The 24,510-nt window shown below is 38.0% G+C and overlaps 1 protein-coding gene across 1 annotated transcript; it reads right to left on the bottom strand.

Annotated features, from left to right (window-relative positions):
- Positions 1 to 4,982: 4,982 nt before the first annotated feature.
- On the bottom strand, positions 4,983 to 17,147 carry LOC121871530 (3-ketoacyl-CoA thiolase, mitochondrial-like). The gene is made up of 9 exons (XM_042373996.1): positions 17,018 to 17,147; positions 14,025 to 14,191; positions 12,940 to 13,071; positions 11,813 to 11,935; positions 7,877 to 8,018; positions 7,581 to 7,756; positions 6,391 to 6,591; positions 5,986 to 6,140; positions 4,983 to 5,375 (listed from the first exon to the last, which is right to left on the bottom strand). The coding sequence occupies exons 1-9, from the start codon at positions 17,034 to 17,036 to the stop codon at positions 5,294 to 5,296; spliced, it is 1,197 nt and encodes a 398-aa protein (XP_042229930.1). The 5' UTR covers positions 17,037 to 17,147; the 3' UTR covers positions 4,983 to 5,293.
- Between the last annotated feature and the right edge of the window lie 7,363 nt (positions 17,148 to 24,510).

Here is a 24,510-nt window from a genome sequence, read left to right as displayed (position 1 = left end):
AGAGTGTGATTCACTTGGTTTCCTTCTTTCAACTGCGAAAACAAAAGCCATGTGGCACGGTCGTGTTGTACCTCCACCCCTTCTCTTATCAGGAACGCCCTTGGACTGGGTTAATGAGACAAAATACCTGGGTGTGTATGTAACTCGCACACGTTGTCAGATCCCTGAAGTCCGCTATCTTCGAGACATATGCTTTCGGCGTCTCGCTCCCCTCTCTACCATGTGCAGGGGTTCCCTTGGTGCCACCATCCCTGTACTTCTCACCATGTACAAGTCCTTTGTCCGTTCCTGTGTCGACTACGCCGCCCCTGCCCTCGTCAACATTAGTCGGACTGCTGTCAACCGTCTCGAAGTTATCCAGAGGAAAGCTGCTCGTATCATCCTTGGGGCTCCTCAGTGGACACGCTCTACTTCTCTATATACCGAACTTGGTCTTTCCCCCTTACAGGATCGTATCCAGGAGTTTTACCTAAAAACTGCCGTTTCCCGAGCCCTTCAGGAACACGACCTCCTGCCTGATATTGTTGTCACCCCTGCTGTTGGTTCGTCTCCTTCTCCCTGGCTGGATTTTCAACCTGAAGTGATTGCCCTCGGTGGACCGCTCCCGAAATCCCAGGTGAACCCTGTTATTCTCTGCAAATACCACCTCTCCAGGATCGCCCACTGGTCCCCAGGTAGGGTCGTCCTCTACACTGATGGTTCTGTTGACCCCGCTACAGGTAGGGCCGGGGCTGGTGTCTACATCTCCCGTCCTGATGCCCCTGAGCCTATCAAACTGTCTCTCAGAGTTTCTGACGGGGCATCCTCCACTCAGGCTGAACTAATAGCCCTCCTTGCTGCCCTTCTCGCTGAGGAAGAAGCAGATGGTTTCTGCCCCTTGCTTGTCTGCTGCGATTCCAGGTCTGCTCTCGACGGGATCGCATTTGGATCAGGGGAAAATAAGGACCTCATCCTCCGAATACGAGGGTTAACATCCACACTTCAGGATGCAGGCCGTCCTGTGACATTCCTATGGATACCCAGTCATGTCGGTATCTTGGGGAATGAGGCAGCAGATGGCCTTGCCAAGACTGGCTGCAACAAGGCCACACCTGACTACGTTGTTCCTCGAACACTTTTACAGCTTAGGACCCAAATTCGCCGCAAACAGAGAGAAGCTCGGGAAGCAGCCATCCCCCTGGACTCCCCGCCCACCTGGTACGATGTCCTCCGTAAACTTCCTGACCTCTCGTACGTCTATGGGAAAGGGTCGCGGAAAGGGGACGTGATTGCTGCCCGTATCATCATTGGGTATGACTTTGCTTGGGAGATTGGTATCCCCGCATCCCCTGAGCAACGCTCTTGTGCATTATGCAGAAGACCCGACAGCAGCACCCTTATCCACTACCTCCTAAGATGTCCCCACACACAACGCTTCCGTGACGCCTGCTGGACCACCACTCCACGACCCCCTGACGGAGACACGATGATCCTCCCCATACTGGCCAGATATTTTGTAAATAACATTGATATCCTTCCTTCCTTAGGCTTTAGTAAGCCCCTTTATAATATTTATACTGTATATACTTGTCATACTTGCCAGATGCTTCTGGTGCCATTGTACAGGGGTACCTAGTGACAGCACTAGGATCCCGCTTCCTCTATCAAGGAATAAACAATTGAAATTGAAATTGAAAAATGTACAGTACAATACCTCAGTCTGTATATGAGGTAGAATGGGAGGAGACTCTGTGTCAGAGTGTATCAAGTGTGTGGTCTGTCGGCTGTGGTAATGGTCAGTCATGGTTCTGCCGGCTGTCCTGGTTGTGTAGGCCAGATGGATCTATGAAGTGCCTTGACGATCAACAGCAACTTTGGTCGAGATCTTGCTCGTAAGCTGTGCATAAAGATGTTTTCATTAGACCTGGGCAGGAAGTTTGACTGGACTCTCTATCACCATTTAAGGGGGGGTCAATGAGTCCCTCGATTCCTGTATTTATATCGTATTATATTACCAACTTCACTTGCCTCTTCATTTTTCTTTGCTGATCTTGTCTAAATTTATAAGTTAAGATGAGAGACCATCTTAACAGTTATTGGTTACTCATACATGTTAAAGAATTTTAATTATGAAACTGTTACGAAATAATCCAAGGCTGGAGATTAGTAAGACTTGAATTCAGTTTGTTCCTCATGTGGAAGGTTCTTAAGATGTCTTGTGGCTGGACAGGGTCTGGTTTATTAAAATTTCTAGTTTAGGAAGGTTCTATTTAAAGGGGGTTTTACTGTATAATAATAATGATGTTGATAATAATAATACTGTACAACAATAATAATAATATTCAAAAATACTGTACAAAGGTTTTAGACCTGACTGAACTACATCATATAAAGAGTCAATAAGCTTCATGGAAAATTCTGGGGGTTAAGAGAGGCTGCCAGATCCAATAAGCTTAGTGAAAGCCTCGAGAGTTTATGAAACCCTGCCAGCACCAATAAGCTTAGTGAATCAATGGAGATGATTTAGCATGCATGACCCAGCCTATCATATCCCTCAAGGACTAACTGACAACCCACGATCGACCGTCTCCATATAGATATTGAGTAAGACGGCTGAGTTCACTGGTGCACACTCTCCTGTATGCTGTGTTAATACTCATTCTCTAGTTTCTGTGGGGTTGTGCATCAGATACTTACTATGTAAACTGGAAAAAATATTGTATTGAAGACTGCAATCATTTTTTATTTTCTTAGGGATGTTAAATATTGTTTTTCATCTTAATTGACATTTCAAATTCATTATCCTTTCTTGGTTTCTGATTTATATTTTCTGGGTTCAGCCAACAGCTGTACTCGGGTAGAAATTACATCACATTCAGTAAGTACACGAAATCTTGTTTAGTTGTGATAGTTATGCTGCCTTCACTTACATTTCGTTATACAGGTATAGTTTAAAGGCTTATAGATTTTAGTCTCCGATATACAGTAGTCATACTTTTATTTACCCCTTTTAATGCCCAGCACCTTTAGTTGTGGAATTCCTTTCCCCCTCCTGTGTACTATCTGAAAACACCAAAAATCCAACTCCCTTTAATTGTGAGCATACACCTCATTGCACTGTTAATTCATATATCTGTGTCTTTCTTAATCATGGTGTACCAGACAAGCCAATCTTGATTAATGGGTCACTTTACAACTATATTGCCCCTCAGAGGACATACTGTACTGTCAAGTGTACCTCTTTGTTTATCACACACCTCGAAATACGTACTGTACAGTAAAAATATAATGTGCAGATATGGTAGCAAATGTCATTAATTGATATATAAAATGCAAATGGGAGGCTAGTCAGTTGTGGTTTGTACAAGACTGTTCTTATGGGCAATTCAAAAGAAAAATTGCAAATTATAGTGATGGAGTTTGGAACAGAATTTGGCAGAGGACTGAATGGAGGAATTACGTATTTCAGGTGGGTGTCAGTAGGTGATAAACCGAGTTAGATAATTGCTGAAAGAAATGCTTTGTAGTGCACTGAGAAATGAGGGAGAGAGATATTGCAGTGCCAAAAGAAGGACACCTATATGTCACAAGTGTAAAGCATGGATTCTGGATGCATATTGACCAAAAGTTGAAGAAGTTATTAAATTAATGTAACAGTACACAAGAGCAAGATGTGAGGTGAATAGGATGGAAAAAACATGAAACAGGAGCAAGAATGAAAGGGATGTTCAAGGAGCTCCAGACATAGGACCAGTCAGAATAGGGAATTAAAGATAGGTAAAATGAGTGTTTAAGACAAATTGGACAACTGTATAAGAGAAAGATTAAGGAGATAGATTTTTTGGGGGTCATATTACTGAAGAACATTATGACAGAAAATATGTTCCAATAGCTAGTGAGAATGAATGACTTTGTATAGTGATTGTGTGTTGCTCTTGATTCCAGCCATCTGCATCACGAAGGAAAAGGCTTTTAGGATTGAACAAAAATCAGCCCCTCTCACTCAGAGGGGCTGATATGGTCACCAAGCACCATATGAGAGGGGGTGGAAGAAGGTGGGGGTACGTGCATGTGAGGAAAGGGTGTGTGCGTGTGAAGGGAGGAGGGTGTGTGTGTGTGTGTGTGGGAGAGGTGTGTGTGTTTGTGTGTGGGAGAGGTGTGTGTGTGGGAGAGGTGTGTATGTGTGTGGGAAAGGTGTGTGTGTGTGTGTGTGGTTGAGGTGTGTGGGAGGAGGGAGTGAGTGGAGGTGTGAGGAGAGGATGTGTGTGTGTGTGTGAATGAGCGCTCCCATGTCGCCCACCATGTGGCAGTCAGTCTCTTCTCAAACAAGTAAACAGAACAGGTTGGCCACTCAGAGAAAGAGGTAAGACAAGAGATCAATACAGTAAGCCCAATACTCACCCCAACATAAGAGGGGAAAAATCTGACTAGGCCTAGTGGGATATCGGTGTCTTGGAATAATCTCACCCTCCCAGCTTTTCCTACTGTCTTGGAGATTAAAGAACACTGTGCCAGGTACACCTTTGTGGTGTGATGGTTGGTGTTTTAGGATGTACCAGATAAGTTACTGACTGAAGGTATTAAGGGAAATTCTGTAGACTTTTAAGAATTATTTTTCTTGCTGTCACATACCCATACAGTCACACAGAGCAGGTCACATATAACAGTGATACACCGCTGTACCTCATTAGTCCAAGGGCTTCCCCTTGGTTTGATAATCATCAGGCATTAGCCATAAAAAATCCCTAAATGTTGTTGTGATACTGTACTAAATCGATTAGGGGAGGGAAAACTAGAGGTGTATTACCATTACTGTAAACTGTAGAATTTTAATTAGACATGATATTTTTTGACTGCACTAGCAAGTTCTACATGATATTTTGTAGCTGCACTAACAAGTTCTCATAGAAGCTTTAAGCAATCTGGTAATGGAAAATAAAATTCTCATTAGTGTTTACCACACATCAGAATTTTAGGATTTAGGATAATGAAAATAATTTGGATAATCTATACAATTATATTAATAGACTCATCCTGTATAAAAGAGCCAGGCCTATATAGTTTTCAAAATATACTGTAAAAAATTGCATTGATAGTGCACTGGAAAAACCACAAGAGAGCATCACCAGCAAGATGCTTCCTGCAATATACAACAAATTCTAACAATAGGATTTACTTATTTTTACTGAGAAGCACTTCAGAGAATATTGATAATAAAAAAGTAAGGCCTTCTCTAAAGTTGCTCCAGAAGACCCATGACTTGCTCAAAATAGAGACTGTTCATGGTCACAGGTACCTATACAGTACCTGGGTTTCACAAGCTCTCTAATAGCAGAGCAATTCCCTGACCACCACCGATGCAAGCTGACCCAATTCCATATTTGAGTCCACGACGCCTGTGGAAAAGAAAATTTATTAGCCTCATTGATCATTAATACAGTACATCATCAAGCACACTTCTTAATGTTATCAATGTAATTCCCTCAACCTATACAGTAAACAACGCCAGTGCGATTCTCACCACATGAGGTAATAATTTTCCTGCCCATACTTTGTCTTATTGCCGGGTAATTTCATCCTGTTTGATCAGCTGGCATGTAGGGGAAGTGACAACATCCCACAAATAATCTTTAGACCTGCCAGTGTCTTTTCAGTCATGGCTGAGAGTAGATGTATATCTAAGTGTCCCTGCACTGGTCTAGAGTGCCCAGAAAATTGAGGAGTGATTGTGGTTGCCTGGTAGTGATGAAGATGTGGATAACCTAGGATATGTTAATAGTAGTGACAATGGTGTGGTAGAATTTTATGCTGTGTGTGTGTGTGTATATAAAATGTGGTCATAATTATTGCATAAAATATCCTTTTACATTGGCTGACATAATTTGGGAGCTAATTTTATTTGTGTCAAGCAAAAGTTACAAATAAAAACAAGTTACACAGCATTTCTTTGAATGAACTTAACATTATAAGTACTATTATACTGTACTTTGTATTTATGAGACCCACCTAATCTCATGAGCAACATGAGCAGTGATACGTGAACCAGATGCACCCAGTGGGTGACCCAAAGCAATGGCTCCACCATTCATGTTGAGAATGGCAGGGTCCAAATCAAGTTCCTTTTGACATGCAATTGTCTGGGGTGCAAATGCCTCATTGATCTGAAAAAAAAAATCCATGCATATAAAATTAACAGTGAAACCATTACTGTATTAGTGTTATTTCCCATTATCTTCTTTACCCCAATCTTAAGGTTTAGTGAAAGCAATATTTTGTCCCTCACTTCATCAAGACAACAAACCAAATTTTAACAAAACAGTAAAAGGCTCAGCATTTTCATATATTCCAGACACAAATTACTTCTTTGAACTTCATTTTTCCTTTTAGTCTATGCTGTAGTCTTTCACTTACCTCAACCATGCCAACATCCTTCAGGTCCACTCCAGACACTTTGAGCAACTTCCTAATAGCAGGTGCTGGGCCAATGCCCATGATTGAGGGCTCAACACCAGCCACAGCATAACCCACAAGACGTGCTAGAGGCTTCAAGTTCTGTTCCTTACATGCCTCCTCTGATGCCAGTATCACTGCTCCTGCACCATCACATATACCCTGAAATAATAATTTGTACTCAGAATTCTAAAGCAAAAGTTGAACTTCCATTCTTTTACTGCTTATATTTCACACCCACAAAAAGTATCATTCACAAACTAGTTCACAAAGAAAGGTTATTATTCCTTAAAATATCATAATATAAACGCGATAGATTAAATAGTTAAAACTAGTGTTTCTATGGGTGTCTGTCCCCCCAACCAATCAACTACCTTGCTACAAACTGACCCTAGGCCTCACTTGCAAGCTTCAAGTGAACAGACTATACATCATATTACTAAGCTATGTGAGCAACTGCTATAATAATCAGAGTTCTCTATCGATATACTGTATGACCTTGACACTGTTCTCTGCCATCAATTGAGAGTCATTTTACTGATAACAATTTGAATGGACGATGTATGGGGATTTTAGATACATGTCATGCCTGTATGGAAAAGGTCATACAATGGTGGTAATGATAATGATAGTTTTCATTATCTTGTTCAAACTGATACAAAATAATCTGGAGAGGAAACCCTTTCATTTTAGGCAGCATATAGATCTTAGAGACCATTAGGAACTACAGTACAGTACTGTACATGGATATAACACACTAAAGGAATGAACACAAGGTATCACACAAAGAATTAACCTCAATAATAAGCTCTACAAACCTTTTCTAACACTCGACTTTATAACTACCCACTTAAGAATTCAGGCTAGGTTCAAACGTAGATGTTTATCATTAAGAAATCCTTTTTCTTCATGTAACTGTTGTACTGGATGTACTCTGCTATGGTGTTCCTCACACAATTTATGAAGATTTACTTTAGATATGATAGAATAATATGAATTGTGAAGTGAGATAAATAGGATGAATGTAAGAGGAACCTAAAACATTACCGTATACAGTACGGAAAACCTGCAAGACCCTCTCTTTGCCACAAAATGATAAAACTCACTAATAAAATCCGATTCTGCCAACCCTGTTTCTAATCTCAACTTACTGAAGCAGTACCGGCAGTCACAGTTCCATTCTTCTTAAATACAGATGGAAGTTTGGCCAGACTCTCTAGTAGTGTCTGGGGTTTTGGGTGTTCATCAACAGTCATATCTGCAGGACCCTTCTTGGTCTTGATAGAAACAGGTGCAATTTCTGCATCAAAGTGCCCATTGTCCTGACCTTAAGAAGACAGGAATGAAGAATCATCAGAATTTTTTTCTGTACCTGTCTATTATCCACCAACACACAAAAATTAATTCTCAGAGCTAGAACATTAGAGTTTCTATACCAATAGCCTACCATTCTTCCAATTCAACTGGCTCTTAAGTGCAAACGCATCTGCATCTTCCCTGGTAATATTGTACTTAGCAGCAAGATTCTCAGCTGTTACACCCATGGGAGTCTTGGAATGGGCATCTGTCAGTGATGCCCAAAGTGTATCCTGTAAATAGAAACGTTTTAAATATAATAGAAGGATTGATATGTATATTTACAGCACCTATTTTTTTCACTAGGTGGGGCAACATTACCTTCCTTAAGTACTTCTTATTTACAAGTAACATGGTCTCTACTCTTGCACAACCCATCCTTTAATTTGCATCTTAGGTTAAAAAAACTGGGGACCTAGTTTTGAAGGATGATAAATAATATAATACGGGTTGTAGCTCTCAACATGTAGAGAATAAAACATTATAGATTATAAGGCTTTTTCTGTCACTTCGTATAAAAATGGGAAAAATTAGGTTTTGACATCAGATGACAATGACAGACAAGGTATGAATAACTAAAGAGTGTATTAGTACAGTATGTAAATAAATGAGACCAAAACAGCATAAAAACTGGTGGATAAAAATCTGAAGTGTTACATTACTGTATACTGTACTGACACAGCCAGGTGTGTTGTGTGAAAGACAGATTAAAATAATACAGCCACACTGAACATTAATTCAATAATGATCAGTGATGTTTATTTTGAAATTCTATACAAAACAGAAATTTAAGGACTAATAGTTATGCCAGAGAACAAATATAGAGATGACTGGAATGGCCTGTAATTGATTCATTTCCATTATTTTTCACTTTGTTTATGTGAAATGTATAGAGAACAAAATACTGTCATGATCAATGAAGTTAGGTTGCAGTTATATAATTGTAATGTGAATTACAGTATTGGTGGGGCACTGCCTTCCCTTGCCCCCACAGTTCCAGCACCACTGATATGTAAACTAACCTTATACCAAGCTAAATACTTTACACAAACTATCTATAGTAAACTCTCTTAGTGTAGAATTGTTGCATATTTAGATGGGAATAAATATAGTGAAGTGAAAGTGGGTCCCATAGACCTCATCAAGAGCAATTTAGATCCAATATTCTCAATATTAAACCTACAATAAAAATGGAGGCAATCTGATAAGTAATGTATTCACTTCATCCAATGTTAAAATCAGGTACACATTCACTACAAGGTAGATTAAGGGTGCACTAGTAACAAACCAGTGATCCTTAGGACAAGGAGGCAAGTGCTGTATGTACCGTATTTGCCGGGCTATATGACGCACAGCGTAAGAAACACACCCCTATTTTACAAGATATTTTTTAATAAATAAAAATTAGTACAATTCATCAAGCATGTATTAAGAGTGACTTTGTGCATGTACTGGTAAATACAGTATAAATTAGAATACAGTAGATAATCATAAGTTTGAACATGTATTAATATTCATGCATTTTTGTGGTCATTTATGATGAATGATAATTGTACCCGGTACATGCTCATGGTAGGCTATCCTTACCAGTAAGTTCCTATATCCTGGGCTTGCCTACCATACCCCTAGATCAGTGGTTCTCAAACTTGGGGTAATTACCCCAACTGGGGTAAAAACTACATTTTGGCTGGGGTAATATGCTTCTGTTGGCACGGTGGGGTAACCTCGTATTTAACACTTATAACACTTATGTTTGCTGCGTTTGGCTTAAGCAAGGAGCAGTGGGATACCCAACTCTAATGACTCGGGCTATCGACGTACTTCTTCCATTTCCCACGACCTATATGTATGAACTTGGGTTGTCGGCAATGTACCACATCAAGTCCAAGACTAGAAACCGGCTCGTTCCAAGCTCAGATATGAGGCTGGCTCTGTCAAAGACTAAACCACGCATCCAAAATCTAGTGTCGACAAAACAAGTTCATCCATCTCACTAAGACTAAGTCTATAACAGCACTGTAACCGTAGCACTATTATTGATTTTTGTATAAGACACACTAGAATTGTACACTTGTGTTTTGTATAATACACTTTATTGGAGGAGTAAAATTTGTAAGTACATTTGTAAGCTTGTGTTTTGTATATTAAACTTTATTGAATAGAATTAAGGAGTAAAATTTGTAAGTGCATTAATTTTGTAAACTTGTGCTTTTTATAATAAACTTTATTGAATAAAAAGTAAGGAGTAAAATTTTACGTTGGGGTAATTCGAACCTGTCAGACTTCAAATACAGTAGGAGCAAAACTGGAAAAAAAAAATTGAGAACCACTGCCCTAGATAAAGAACAGCACCTAATTCCCTAAATATCTAGCACTCTCAATCTACAAATCTCTGATGCCTCTGATGAATTTAAAAATAAATTTCTTTTCAATTGCATCTGTTTACATCACAGATGGCACTGTTGTCAAGTTAGACTCATCGCTGTAGTCACATTCCCTAACCTTCTCCCTACCAGGCCAAGCTATGTGTTATGTTACGGTTATTATTCAACTTGTAATTTTGGGTAGATATACACAACTTTCTTCATATTTTCTTAATCAGTTACATGCACAACCAATCCTACATACAGAATGTGCAAAAAAAATAAAATAAATAAATAAACAAAATAAAATAAAATAATCAAATAAATAATTATCATAAGGTCAAAAAACATCAAAAAACATAAATGGGATAAACATTTCTCTGGGTGCGAGCAAAAGGTAGCACGCTGAGCTGGGGAGTGAGAAATAGAATGAGGAAGCCCCGTTACTAGGTGTCGGCGGAGGCAGCGCCCCATCTGGGCTACGTTTCTATGGCGAGTGTCAAGGTCAGCCTGTCAGTCAGGGTTCCTAAGACCGTGTTGCAGTGTGTACACGAACGTGGACAGTATTATTATTATTTTTTTAATACTTTCCTTACTGCTATTTACTGTACAGTAGACCCTTGCCTTTTGTGGGTTTGCATTTCGCGATTTCGATGATTCGCGGTACACAAATGGTGGCTAGCTTGCGAGCCTTTTCCAGCAGCATCTTGTGTTACTCTCAAAACTTTAGTGTTTCTGCATGAAAGTGACCCCTAAAAGACTGCCTAGTGTCAGTGCTAGTGAAGTGAAATATAAAAGACAGAAGTCAGTGATGACCCTGACAAAGAAAGTTGAATTAGTAGCTGGTCGGTTGTTTGGCATCGGTATACAGTGGTGCACTAAGGTAGTCAAAGTTGCTATTCGTGGTTTTGCCTATTCACGCCATTCCTTAGAACCTAACCCCCACGAATAACAAGGGTTTACTTTATATTCTTTTGTTATAACTGAATAGATGCCAACAATTGTAAGTGTGCTTCAGCCTTTTGGCTTACCCTGTAGGCCATTACTTTACATGTGATAATATTCATAACTTTATTTTTTGCTTGTTTTTCAGTGTTCTATATTTGTTATAATAATAACAAATTTGAATTTGCATGTTTTTTGGGTTTATTAATGACAGCATGTGACCCTATGCATATCTGAAATGACCATCCCTTCCTTGAAACAATATTTGTTAATATTTGCATGCATATGACTGTGTTGGGGGGTTAAATTTTTCGGGAAAAGTGCATCTTATAGGCTGGCAAAAACTGTACTGAATACATACCATACTGGGTCAAATTTTGTTTTGAACCACAGGTAAAAGACTGACTTAACCCCTTGGGTACAAGAAGTCTCTCTCTGTGCTGAATAAAATCATCTGGCATTAGCCAAATAAAATATTATAAGTGGAATCCACAGTGAGTGTTAATACTTCAGAAGATGTGACTTCATAAGACTTCGTATTTTCCAAGAACACAGCTACCATATTGTCTGAGGTTTTTGTGTGCTGACTAATAATAGTATGAAAATGAAAAGCATAATTTTTTGAAAACTTCACTTAATAATATTAAAATGAGAACACTGTATATAGGTATAAAGAGTATAGTTATAATAACTGTCTGCCAGAGCTAAAAGGTACACACCTCCATAGAGAGGTCAGTCCCCAGTCGAGTGCCAAAACGAATGTTGCGCACAGCATAAGGTGCCAAGCTCATACTGTCAGTGCCTCCGGTCAACACAATCTTGCTGTCTCCCATCAAGATATCCTGTAATGCAAGGATGATGTCAATCCTGAAAATGCTAAGTAAATGAAAATTACCAATCACAGAATTTCTATCCTCTGAGTAAAGAAAGCTGTACCTTAATTAACTACATACAGTGGGGTATGCTATAACGAATCTAATTGGTTCTAGAACCTTGTTCCTTATAGCATTCGTTCGTTATAGGATTAATCCGTTCCAGGCCCCCAAATACAACCACTTAACACTGAAAAATATAATATAAAATTGTAAAAATTGTAAAAAAGTGCATAAATATGCATCTAAACCCCTGAAATAAAGAATATCATTAATATTTGTAATAAAAAAAAATAAATTAGAAAAAAAATAAATAAATAAATAAATAATGTTCGTTGTAGGAGTTTCGTTCGTTATAGCATTCTCAATTTTACAGGTAAAACCATTCGTTATAGGAATATTCGTAGTAGGATCCGTTCGTTATAGCATACCCCACTGTATAACCTTAGTACAAAATACTCATGGTGTTTTGGTGGCAGAATGATCAATGTTACAGACTTTAAATAAGATATATTTTCACTCTGTTAATGACTTCATTAGTATTTCTGTGTACCTGAACACCTGACATCAAAAGTATTTTCAATGATTAAAATAAGAATGAATTTATTGACCCTCAGACAAAGCCCTCTAACAAAAAATTCTTCCAAATAGGAGTCACAAGGTTTGCTTTAAGAAGAAGGAACCCGAGTTAACCCATAATCTGTAGAGACAGACACTCAACGTAAGGTCACCTACTGCAATGTCTGCCACACACTAGGTATTATCATAATACTGTACAGCATTTTAAAATAATTGGCTCTCCACAATCAAATTGTACCATGACCTTATTTCACTTCTAAATTATACATCTATCACCTTACTATCAATCACATTCTAAGCAAGAAAAGCCATAATATTCACACAGCTAAACTTTATTAATGTTCAAAACAAAGACTTGGCAACAAAAATGGAATATAAAATAAGATATATCTTACATGAGCTCCATTAATCACAGACTGGAAGCCAGAACCACAGAGTCTGTTGACAGTGAGTGCTGGAGAAGAGATGGGCACTCCACACCGTAGGCCAACATGTCGGGAAATATAAATGGTGTCTGTGTGTGCACACTGTGGAAACAACATCACAGTTAATAGCTATTTCTCAGCTACAGGTTCATATAAGTAAAGTACTGTAATATGCATAGCTCTCAAAAAGACCATCTCAGTGAATACTTATCAACAGAGACAGATAATTAAGTCTACTGTATATATCAATGATATGTATGTTCATCCATCTAAATTTGATACAGTACCTAAGTAAACAAAGGAACTCCTTTTGACGTGGTGACCACTTGTGAAATCTTTTAAGTAAAGTTTTCATACTAAATATCCAACAAAATAATTTTTTTATTTAACCTGCAAACTAATAATTAACAGTAAATAAAATTATGCTCTTCATAAAAAAACAAAAAACAAAAAAACATGAAATTTCATCTCACGATTGGGAAATAACTTCTTTCTTACTTTTGAGACCAAATATTAAAATGATGAGGATAAATTTGTCCAGTCCACCTGATGTCAGCCAATTGTAGTGCTTGGACTGTTAACAAACATTTCCCAATGACAGACTAAATACTAAGTGAAAGAACTCCTCCCAGTGAGGTAAATTAAGTAGGTTAAGTTGGTTCATCTTATCTATTATAAATGATATATGGAACAGTACAAGTACTGTATACACTTACTGTATAGTGTAGCATGTGCTGGAAGTGTTAATATGCATGGGACGGTCATCATATAAACTATGAAAATGGCATTGGTGGGATGTAGCTGGTTGATGTACATTAGTGTTCAGGATAAAAAAGTTTCAAAATTAATACAGGGAGGTACTTTATCAAAAAAAATTGCAAACCCTCTTCATTCTTTGCAATTATCTTGAGGTAAGAAAAAAGTTATCTTCTATGTAAAAATTTCCTAAAGTTCCTGGTTAACCTGCAATATTATACCAGAGTTTTACCTAAAACTGTTAAGGACTGTAATATACTCTGCAAATTTGGATGTTATATGAATCAAGATCAACTTACTCCAATAACATTGCCAACAACAACTGAGTCAACAAGCTCAGGGTTAACATTGGCAGCAGTGAGGGCAGCCTTTGCAGCCACCTCCTGTAGGTCTGTTGGTGAATGTTTAGCCAACTTCCCACCAAAAGTACCAAAGGGTGTACGCTTGGCTCCCACGATGAAAATACCTGCAGACATGGTTTATAATGAAAACAAACATCAGTCATAAACTAACATAAAAAAGAACAGAGTATTCAATTGCAATGAGTGAATAAAACCTAGACTACAATAATAACCAAGCAACTGTCTGATGTTAGGTTTGATCTACCGTATTTGCCGGCCATATAAGTATTGAAAGTGAGTTTAAAGAGATTTTCAGGAGAAAACATCACATTTTGTGCATGTAAATACAGTACAGTATATGCTGGGATGCAGTAGGTAATAAGGTCAGGATATGTAATAATATTCATGAATTTTCATGGGTCATTTTCGGTGAATGATAGCTACCCAGTACATGCTCGTGGTAGACTATCTTTACCGGTACTGTAAGCTCCTTTATTCTCAATCTGGGCTTGCCTACCATACCCCTATATTCTTTCTTTATGTTGCTTCATGATAAACAGAACCTCATTTGCTATATATGGCACTTTAAATCTAGAAATAAAGTACTTGATGAAATTGCTTGATTTACAGATAATTTTCTTATCATTTATGTATGCTTACACTGCTGGTGATATTGTAAGACTCGTCACTGTCGCCACATCCCCCTACCAGGCCAAGGTGTGAGCAACAGTATGGTATGGTTATCTTTCAACATATAATTTTGGGTTGATATACATGACTTACTTCATATTTTTTTACTCAGTTACTATACAGGCACACACATTCCTACATACAAAATGTGCAATAAAACAAAAGAAATAATTATTATAAGGTCAAAAAACGTAAAGGGAATTAAAAAAAAAATTGTGTGCAAGCATGAATTAGTACACTGTGCAGGGGAGTGGGGTGAGCAGAGGCAGTATCCCAGCTGAGTTGGTGTCCCTGAGACTGAGATACAATTTGTACACTGGCTTGTATTAGTTTTGCATTTTTATGTATTTGTTATTGCTGATTATAGTTATGCCAACAATTTAGGTTTTGTACACCATACTATGTAAGCAGCAGAGGTAAAAAAAAAAAAAATAGCATAAAATTTTTATTCATCATCCTCAAAGATAGAAAATCATCAAGCTTGTCCTTCATATTGTAAATGTGTCTTCGCTGATTTTGAGTCATGGGATAACATAAATTTAAGCGTAAAAACTTTAGGGAATTAGCAGAATGCCACTCCAATGTACCTGATCAGCTGTACTAGCTCCGAATATTTTGTTTTTGTTGTGCACTGCGTGGTTGTGTTAAACTTTCATTTAGCTTTTCCTTAATGGTTTTAGCTTAATTTTTTCATCTTGAAAGTATAATATTGTTTGAAGTAGCACAATTGTTAAATAACTTAAGAAATATAAATGGGATGGCTTATGAATACTGGGAAAGGATGTACAGTGAGTTGTGAGTTTGCTTCAGCCTTTTGGCTTACCGTGTAGGCGTTACTTTACAGATGTGATAATATTCCCCCTCTTAAAAAAAAATATATATATATATATATATATATATATATATATATATATATATATATATATATATATATATATATATATATATATATATATATATATATATATATTATATTTTATTTTTTTTTTTTTTTGCTTGTTTTTCAGTATTTCGTAATATTTATAGTAACACAAAATTTGAATTTGCACTCTTTGGGGGTTCATTAGGTGCCTGCCTGTGTTTGACCTGAGACATATCTAAATGTTAAAATGACCATCTTTTTCTCAACAATATTCGGTAATATACATGCATAAGATGAAGGCTGTTTATAGGTAATTTTGTGGTTAATGGAAAAAAGTGCTTTTTCTAGACCAGCAAACACGGTAAGTATCAAGTATGAAATGGTTATTTGTCCGGTCACAGACTTTTACTTACTTTCATTACTTGTCCCGTACTCATTCTGATTGGTCGAGGCTGTTACTGTTTATTTAGATTATTATTGAATTTGGTCACTTGCAAAAATGGTTAGGTTACATTAGGTTCGATTAGGTTAGGGTGGTTTGGTTAGTTTAGGTTTGCAAGTGACCAAATTCAATAATCTTGGTTCAGTATCGAACAATCTGAATGGGATTAATGCCAGACAAATAGCGGAGGTAAGCAAAGGTCCGTGATCAGACAAATAACCACTGCCAATCAAGTATTAGTATTAGATGAATATTTTTTGGGTACCTATATTTTGTAATATGTTATATACAGTACTGTGTCAGGTGTTATAGTTTGAAATAGGTATTAAGTAGTATATTACAAATGTTAAGTCAAATAACCATCTTAATGGCCTACCACTAATGAATGATGAAGCTGATAATTTCTAAGTACCCAGTAACAATGTTTAATACAAGTATACTAAACCATGAAACTCTACTTAAATTTTGTTACATGAAAACTCACTGGATAGTCGATGGAAATTAAAGTTTATAACATTTGAGACAAAATGAGATCTGTTCTGGGTCCTGAATTATTACCATTTACAAGTAAATCTGAATTCCAGTGATTCATCCATTAATTCTAACTGTAAAACACCTAACTACCACATTATATAAAGGATTTTAAATTCCCAGATTATGTGCCTATGTGTATATCTGAGTGAGAAAAATAAATTGATACACGGCCGGCCACCAGTATACGGATAGTTCTGTGTTATCCGAAATGACCTCTTCACATTTTCACCTAAAATTTCCCAGTGATTTTCCTGTTATATAATTAAGAACTCAACTTACCATACACAATACTAATGGTTCCTAATCTGTGTACCCCCAAGCACCCGGTTATCTTCCTCCTTCTTCAGGAACCAATATTTACCAATTATGTACACCATGAAACATTTTTTCAGAATTTTATAATGCTGAATAACCACATCTTACCCCTAGTTACTGAAGCCATCTTGATATATATGAATTACGGTAATAATTTAAACGAAATAGAAGGAGCGCCTCAACTCTCTCAAGCTGCGCACCGATGTAAACACTCTCAGCTGACCGGCTGATGTGTCCGAATCCGATCTTGCTGTCGAGATTATAATTATAACATCGGTGTTTTAATTTAATGAAATAAATAAATCGCCTAAAATTATCTTCACATATATAAAATTCTGGCCAAGCATTAAAATTTAGCAATATATATCTTGAACTAAGTGTAAGTTTTGAATATTTTAATAGTTTACACATTCGGATGCTGTCATAAAGTTGCCTTAGCAACAGATTCCTTTTCCCAACCAGAATATAATTGATAGTATCCACGAGTTACAAATTAAGAGTAGCTCAGTGATAATAAAGTTACACAGATTATACCACAAATTGTTCAGGGGTAGAATTTTAATACCTGTATATGATATACAGGACAATAAAAATTATCCCATAAAAATTCACATCAGGTCACTGTCATGGGTACAGTATAATGACTCCACATAAATGCTAGATAAGGAAGCGTTTCTAGCCCATGTATGCTGCCTCCTCATCACACTGACACACCTCTCACACGGGGCTGTTGTTAGCAAAATTGACATATTTGGTTCGTCGATTGGCTTTTAAACCTTGACTGCAGGGCTGAACAAATGGGACATTACAAAGGTACTCAAACTATCCAACCAGGAGCGACCTCGTTACAATGGTTTTAAATTAGACAAATTTAGATTCAGGCGCGAAATAGGTAAACATTGGTTTGGAAATAGAGCAGTGGACGAGTGGAACAAGTTACCAGACATAATCATTAACTCGAATACGCTGGATAGCTTCAAACATAGGTTTGATGGATATATGAGCAATAAGGGTTGGGTGTAAATGGGACTGCCCAGTATGGGCCAATAGGCCCGCTGCAGTTTCCTCCATTCTTATGTTCACAAGAAGTTGGTTGGCCTTTCAGGCTGGTCTTTTTGTCAGTGAACTTTTGTAATGATATATTGAGAAAACACTAAATATCAAGACCGCGTAATAGTTGCTTCCTCTGTTCGCCAACTTCTGAAAGAGGAAGTGAACAATTCTTCGCACAGACTGAGAAATTTGTTTGCATCCTTATCTCAAGAATGGTGGTTAAGCCGAACTCTGAGGCCTATCTGGCGACGATCATGTTTATCTGAGGAAGTAGACGACGAAGAGGCAACAAGGAATGAGGCTTTATCATTGCTTTATTATATGTATTACTGTACTACATTGTAACTGCGAATTCTGAAGACCATGTGACTAAGTTCTCAATAAAAATAAAAAGAAATAAGGTCAGGAGACTAAACACCATATTCAAAGCGAAGGGTCGCGGAAAGGGGACGTGATTGCTGCCCGTATCATCATTGGGTATGACTTTGCTTGGGAGATTGGTATCCCCGCATCCCCTGAGCAACGCTCTTGTGCATTATGCAGAAGACCCGACAGCCGCACCCTTATCCACTACCTCCTAAGATGTCCCCGCACACAACGCTTCCGTGACGCCTGCTGGACCACCACTCCACGACCCCCTGACGGAGACACGATGATCCTCCCCATACTGGCTAGTTATTATGTAAATAACATTGATTATGTGTTAAAGAATATCCTTCCTTCCTTAGGCTTTAGTAAGCCCCTTTATAATATCTATAATGTATATACTTGTCACACTTGCCAGATGCTTCTGGTGTTATTGTACAGGGGGACCTAGTGACAGCACTAGGATCCCGCTTCCTCTATCAAGGAATAAACAATTGAAATTGAATTCAAAGCGAACTAGTTCAGCCAAGTATTACAAGAAATATCCTAATCTTGGTCTCCTCATGGAATTTTCTGAATGCGCCAGTCACCACCATTCACATTAGTACTAATATTCCACCTACCATCATCCCATCCCTTAACAACATCAGTTACAATGTCATTAAAAATAAATACAGCAATCCTCCAGCAGTAACCCGCCATCACTACTCACGTCACAAGAAGTTAATGTTAGACCATGAGGTGTGTAGCGTGTCCTCCGTCATATCCTGTGTTCATGTGTGATAACGTGTGTGTGTCCGTCCTATGTGTACGGGATGTGTGACGTACCGGTATGTGTGTAATTTGTGTATGTGTAGTATGTTTAAAGACTTTGTTTTTTTTATATCTAGGTCTTTTGTGTTGGTGATCGTCTGTTCTGTAAAGTGAGGGCCACTGATTTTTATAAACCCCGTTGTTTTATTTCGTCAAACAGATTCAACCCAGGTTAACTATTTTATGATAATAGTTTCTCCTTATTTGGTGTAAAGAATTGTATGAAGAACAGCTGTGTTAATTTTATACCACTGATTGTCCTTCTAGTGCTTGATTACATAACTTCAGTAACTCAAACTTGGAAAATCGAGTGGTAAATATTAGAGATTCTTGAGTGTATGTATAACAAAAAAATGGTATCAATACATATTTATAAACTTACAATAGTTAGTTTCAATATCTGATATCTATAATAGAATAGTTCTTGGTATTGTTTTTTAATTTTATATGTATGTGTAAAATATGCACCGCCCACATTCTCTCTTATAGGCTCATGATTGGTTACCCTAATAGTAAACTCAACATGACGGAGAGCTGCCAATATAAAACACCTTGCAGTACTTTTAATAAGGGTGCGGCGGCTGAGTGGACACAGGAGTCACCTCGAGTAGTTCCTATACCAAATTTTACAGCTGGTAAATGGCGGCTACATAACCTACTTGTGTACCAGAAAAAGGTTTAGTGATCCAGTTTGTTGTACCCACACTTGACTCACAGGACGTCGATAATATGTGACCCAGTTTCACTATCTTGTCCATTATATGAAGCCTTGACGGAAAGAAAGCACAGTTATTTAATTTATCGATACAGTTACGTGATCTAGCATGATGAAGTAATGCCAAACAAGTGGAAAAGAACTTGGATGATAGTAAGGTGCTGTAAATTGATCTCAGCTACGTTTGGTTACTGTCAGAGCAGACAAGTCTCAGGTCGACGTGAGAGAATGTGGGCGACTCGGAGGAAGAAAGAGAGGTGTGAGGACCGGAGACCAAGTTGTCCCTGAGACTAGTCCTCGCCGTCCACTCTTCGTTGATTTGTTATGATGTCGGACTCTGAGATGGCCAGTATACCTGTACATGTTAGACCCAGTTTGTGAAATAGCCCGGTTCATGATCTGGGCAGTCATATTACAGAGTTCTTGAAATGGGCTTATAACCTAATTTATATACGGTAAACCTAACCTGACCCGACTTGACCTAACCTAACCTAACCTAACCTAACCTAACCTGTTAAGAAAGTGTAGACACATGCACAAATTATGAATCTAGACCGAGAAAAAATAATATGAAGGCAGGAACGATGCAAATATGTGCAGAGATGATATTGCTACAGTGACATAATTTGGGGTTAGGTTAAGTTAGAGTATTGTAGAGTTAAAGGCATTCTTGTAAATCGAAAGTCGGGAAGTTGAGTACAGTGATATTGGCTGCTGTAGTATCATTTAGAGTCCAATTAGTGAAAATTAGGTTCTAGAACAAATAAACAAACCGAGATAGATAGATAGATAGATAGATTGATAGATAGGTGAAATATACAAAGAGTTATCTGATGATCAATATGAATTTAGGATAATAAACGAAACTAAACAATATATCTTAGTTTTAGGATCTTCAATGACTGAGGCTTCGAGGTACATAAAAACTCGCATACCTGTTTTGTGGATTTTGATAAGCATTTGACAGAAGCAAACACAGTAAACTTACACGGGTCTTAGATCAAACAAGGGCGTTATTGATGAGGTTAGGTTAGGTTAGGGTAGGGTAGGTTAGGTTAGGTTAGGTTAGGTTAGGTTAGGTTAGGTTAGGTTAGGTGAAATTCTAAATTATCTTTTCTAACATCAGGAGCTGTAGTCTTCGTACATAATGAACTTCATAATTGGTTTAGAGTTAGACAAGGAGTTAGACGAGTCCGTATCTGTCAAGAATCGCAATGATAGAAGTTGTAAGTAATGATGGAGGAAAAAAGGTTAATGGTAAAATAGTGTTAAACAATCAGTGTGTAGATGGTACCGGTATTATTATAGATGTTAACGAAGCAACATTACAAAAACTGGTTAACAGATTGGTGGACAAGGTTGTTACCAAATTAATGATAAATCCTAAAATGTGAATTACAGTCGATATTTAACTTAAACAGATGTAGAATATTATTTGTTGGGGAAGCATCTTGACTTGTGATGGTACAGATGAGAAAGAATCACGAAAACAAGAAGAGATCAAGGAATAATACTATATAATAAGCCCAGTGATGTGATTATATTGGAGTTGAAGTTTAGCTTGAGAAAATGGCTGCTGAAGTGCTATATGTATGGTCAATACTGATGTTTGGGTTAGAAGCGTGGAGACTTGGAGCAGACACCAGAAAGAGAAGAGACACCTTCGATATGTAGTGCTGCAGGAGAATGGTAAAGATGACTAGCATTGGTAGATAAACAAAGGGAGAATTAGTAAGGCTGATTAGACCGACGAGAGAAATACTGAAATATTATACAAGTAAAATGACATGACTATATAATGAGAGGTGACGGGATGCTGGTAAATTTATCAGTGGTTAATATTGAGGGTAAAAAGTAGCCGAGAATGAAGACTCGGATGTAAAATATATATATATATATATATATATATATATATATATATATATATATATACCTGTATATATATATATATATATATATATATATATATATATATATATATATATATATATAAAAAGACGACCCCCTGACGGAGACACGATGATCCTCCCCATACTGGCCAGATATTTTGTAAATAACATTGATTATGTGTTAAAGGAATATCTTCCTTCCTCAGGCTTTAGTAAGCCCCTTTATAATATTTATACTGTATATACTTGTCACACTTGCCAGATGCTTCTGGTGTCATTGTACTGGGGGCAGTGGCGTAGCTAGAGTGTGTCTGCCAGGGCGGCCTTGAGTTGCCGCCCCCTCCCGTGACCCTACAAAAAATACATATTGCACAGTGACTCACTCTTTTATATATATATATATATATATATATATATATATATATATATATATATATATATATATATATATATATATATATATATATATATTAAATAGTTTGCCTTACTGTTGTCAGTCAAAAGCCACGATCAAAGTAAGGGGCTTTTGTCTGGGTGGCTTTCGTCTGGGGGCTTTGTCTGGGTGGCTTTTGTCGGGGGGCTTTTGTTTGTACCCCCAGTGAGGATAGTGTCTTAGTATAAAATCGCAATGCTGTGAAACAAAATCTTAATATTTAATCTCAGTACCGCAGCAAAAGTCACATCAATATTTTTAACCAATACTTTAATATTTTCTTACCTTATAGTATTATGTCTTCCAACGAAGTAAATAACTGGATCGAAAACACAAGAGAACTTTAAAGTCGTCTAGCCTCCCTCGTCTTGTCACGATGGAGACTTGTGCAGAACTGAAGTGAATTGCTTGTAACTGGTGGATTGGTCGGCTGTACGACCCGAGACTGCATGGTTTTACAGCTACTGAGACGTTAATCCTTCCCTTTGTATCGGCGGCAAGTTAATCTCGTCGTATCTGACCTAACACCTGACCCACACCACATGAGCTCACTGGCGTACTTGTTTGAAGTTGTTTCCTTAATCCTCAACAGGTTACAGGTTGTGTGTGTGTGGCGGGGGCCTCATAGCAAGGGTGTAGCCTATGACGTGCCGTGATGATGTGGGTCAGGTGTTAGGTCAGACACGACAAGGATTAACTTGCCGCCGACACAAAGGGATGGATTAACGTCTCCAGTAGCTGCAGATATGGGTGATGAGCAGACCCAAAAGTGCCGCCCTGGGGCATGCCCGGGGCGGACCGCCCCCTGCCCCCCCTAGCTACGCTAGTACACACCCCACCCACCCGCACGCCTGTAACTGACCAAACCTAACCTAATTCCAACTTTTCTGGAGGAGGAATGTTAAATAACTTCGACTATAATATGTCACTTTCGTAGGCTATATTATATGAGCTTACCAATTATTACTTCTCTTATATTTCTTGGATACCAAAAGCCCTTTCTAGATTCAGGCGTTATACTTATTCTCCCAATCTATTTATTTCCCCAAAGCTCAACTTTTTCCCTAGTTATATTACATTTCTTTCCTAAACCCACCATCTCCTAGCCATAGTCTCTCCTCGCCATAATTCCCACTCTCTCCCTGGGTATACTATATATTAAGCGGGAGTGGCGGTAGTGATGTGTTTCTGTTATGCTTAAATGGTGTTATGTAAGGTTGTGGTGGTGATAGTGGTGATGAAGTTGCGTCGCAGGGTGGTGGAGAGAGACAGTAGGTGATGATCGTGGTGGAAATTGGAGATAGGTGATGATGGTAGTGGTGGTAGGTGGTGATAGAAACCCCTTGACTTTATTTATTAGGGGTCTCCAGGTAATGAAATAATTAACACCTTTCATCTCTTAGTTAAAAAAAATAATGTTTATCCATATATAAGCAACACACACACACACACACACACACACACACACACACACACACACACACACACACACACACACACACACACACACACACACACACACACACACACACACACACACACACACACACACACACCAACAGAGAGAATACCATTATCATCAGTTTTATTAAGACAATATATATAAACAAGGCTATGGAAGATTCAAATATAGGGTTGATGCTCATATGAGCAATAGGGTTGGGTGTAAACGGACTGCCCAGTATGGGCCAATAGGCCTGCTGCAGTTTCCTCCATTCTATGTTCTATGTTCTATTACTCTCTGTCCTACCCACTGAATAAACAACAACCAGATAAGCCTTACAAACATTAAACAACGAAAAGTCTTAACCATAATGATAAGAAAATACATACCATATAAACTGAAATAAAAAAACCTTACTTCAACGGCATAACCTAACCTTAACCCAATCCCAACTAACCTAACCTAAATCTTTTATGATAATCGTCTCATCCAGAGTAAAGGTAAAAAGAAAAACTATTCCAAACTAACAAACATCACATCATATCACATGTTCCGTTTGATGGATCCTCACGCCACTAGTTACCAAGGACGAACTGATACCACCATGTACAGGAGAGGCACCACCACCAAGAACTCACTGATTGAATATTATTGTGGGATCTGCGTCGGTTTCCCTGCGTAGCTCAATGAATAATCAGATGTCTAAGGGAGGGGAGTCTGGTCAAGATATAAAAATATACCAAATATACCAAATATATATCTTTGATTATTTGTTAGATATACTATAAGACCCACCTCCCCCCCCCATTACCACACGTATGCTATATATAATCATTGGCTATCATCCAAGTGTCAAGCAGGTAAAGATTAAACCCATATCGTCTACCA

The sequence above is a fragment of the Homarus americanus genome, unplaced genomic scaffold (genome assembly GCF_018991925.1).
Source record: "Homarus americanus isolate GMGI-L3 unplaced genomic scaffold, GMGI_Hamer_2.0 scaffold51859, whole genome shotgun sequence".
NCBI classification, from domain to species: Eukaryota; Metazoa; Arthropoda; class Malacostraca; order Decapoda; family Nephropidae; genus Homarus; species Homarus americanus.
The sequence above is the reverse complement of the archived record's forward strand: the minus strand, read 5'-3'. Positions and strand labels throughout refer to the sequence as shown.

Bases quoted from the DNA above. Each gene is read 5' to 3' on its own strand.
- LOC121871530 (XM_042373996.1), bottom strand. The intron at 11,936-12,939 runs GTAAGATATATC...CTTGCATTACAG, and splicing joins CTGTGATTAATGGAGCTCAT to GATATCTTGATGGGAGACAG. The intron at 8,019-11,812 runs GTGTGTACCTTT...TTCTATTTACAG, and splicing joins GGACTGACCTCTCTATGGAG to GATACACTTTGGGCATCACT.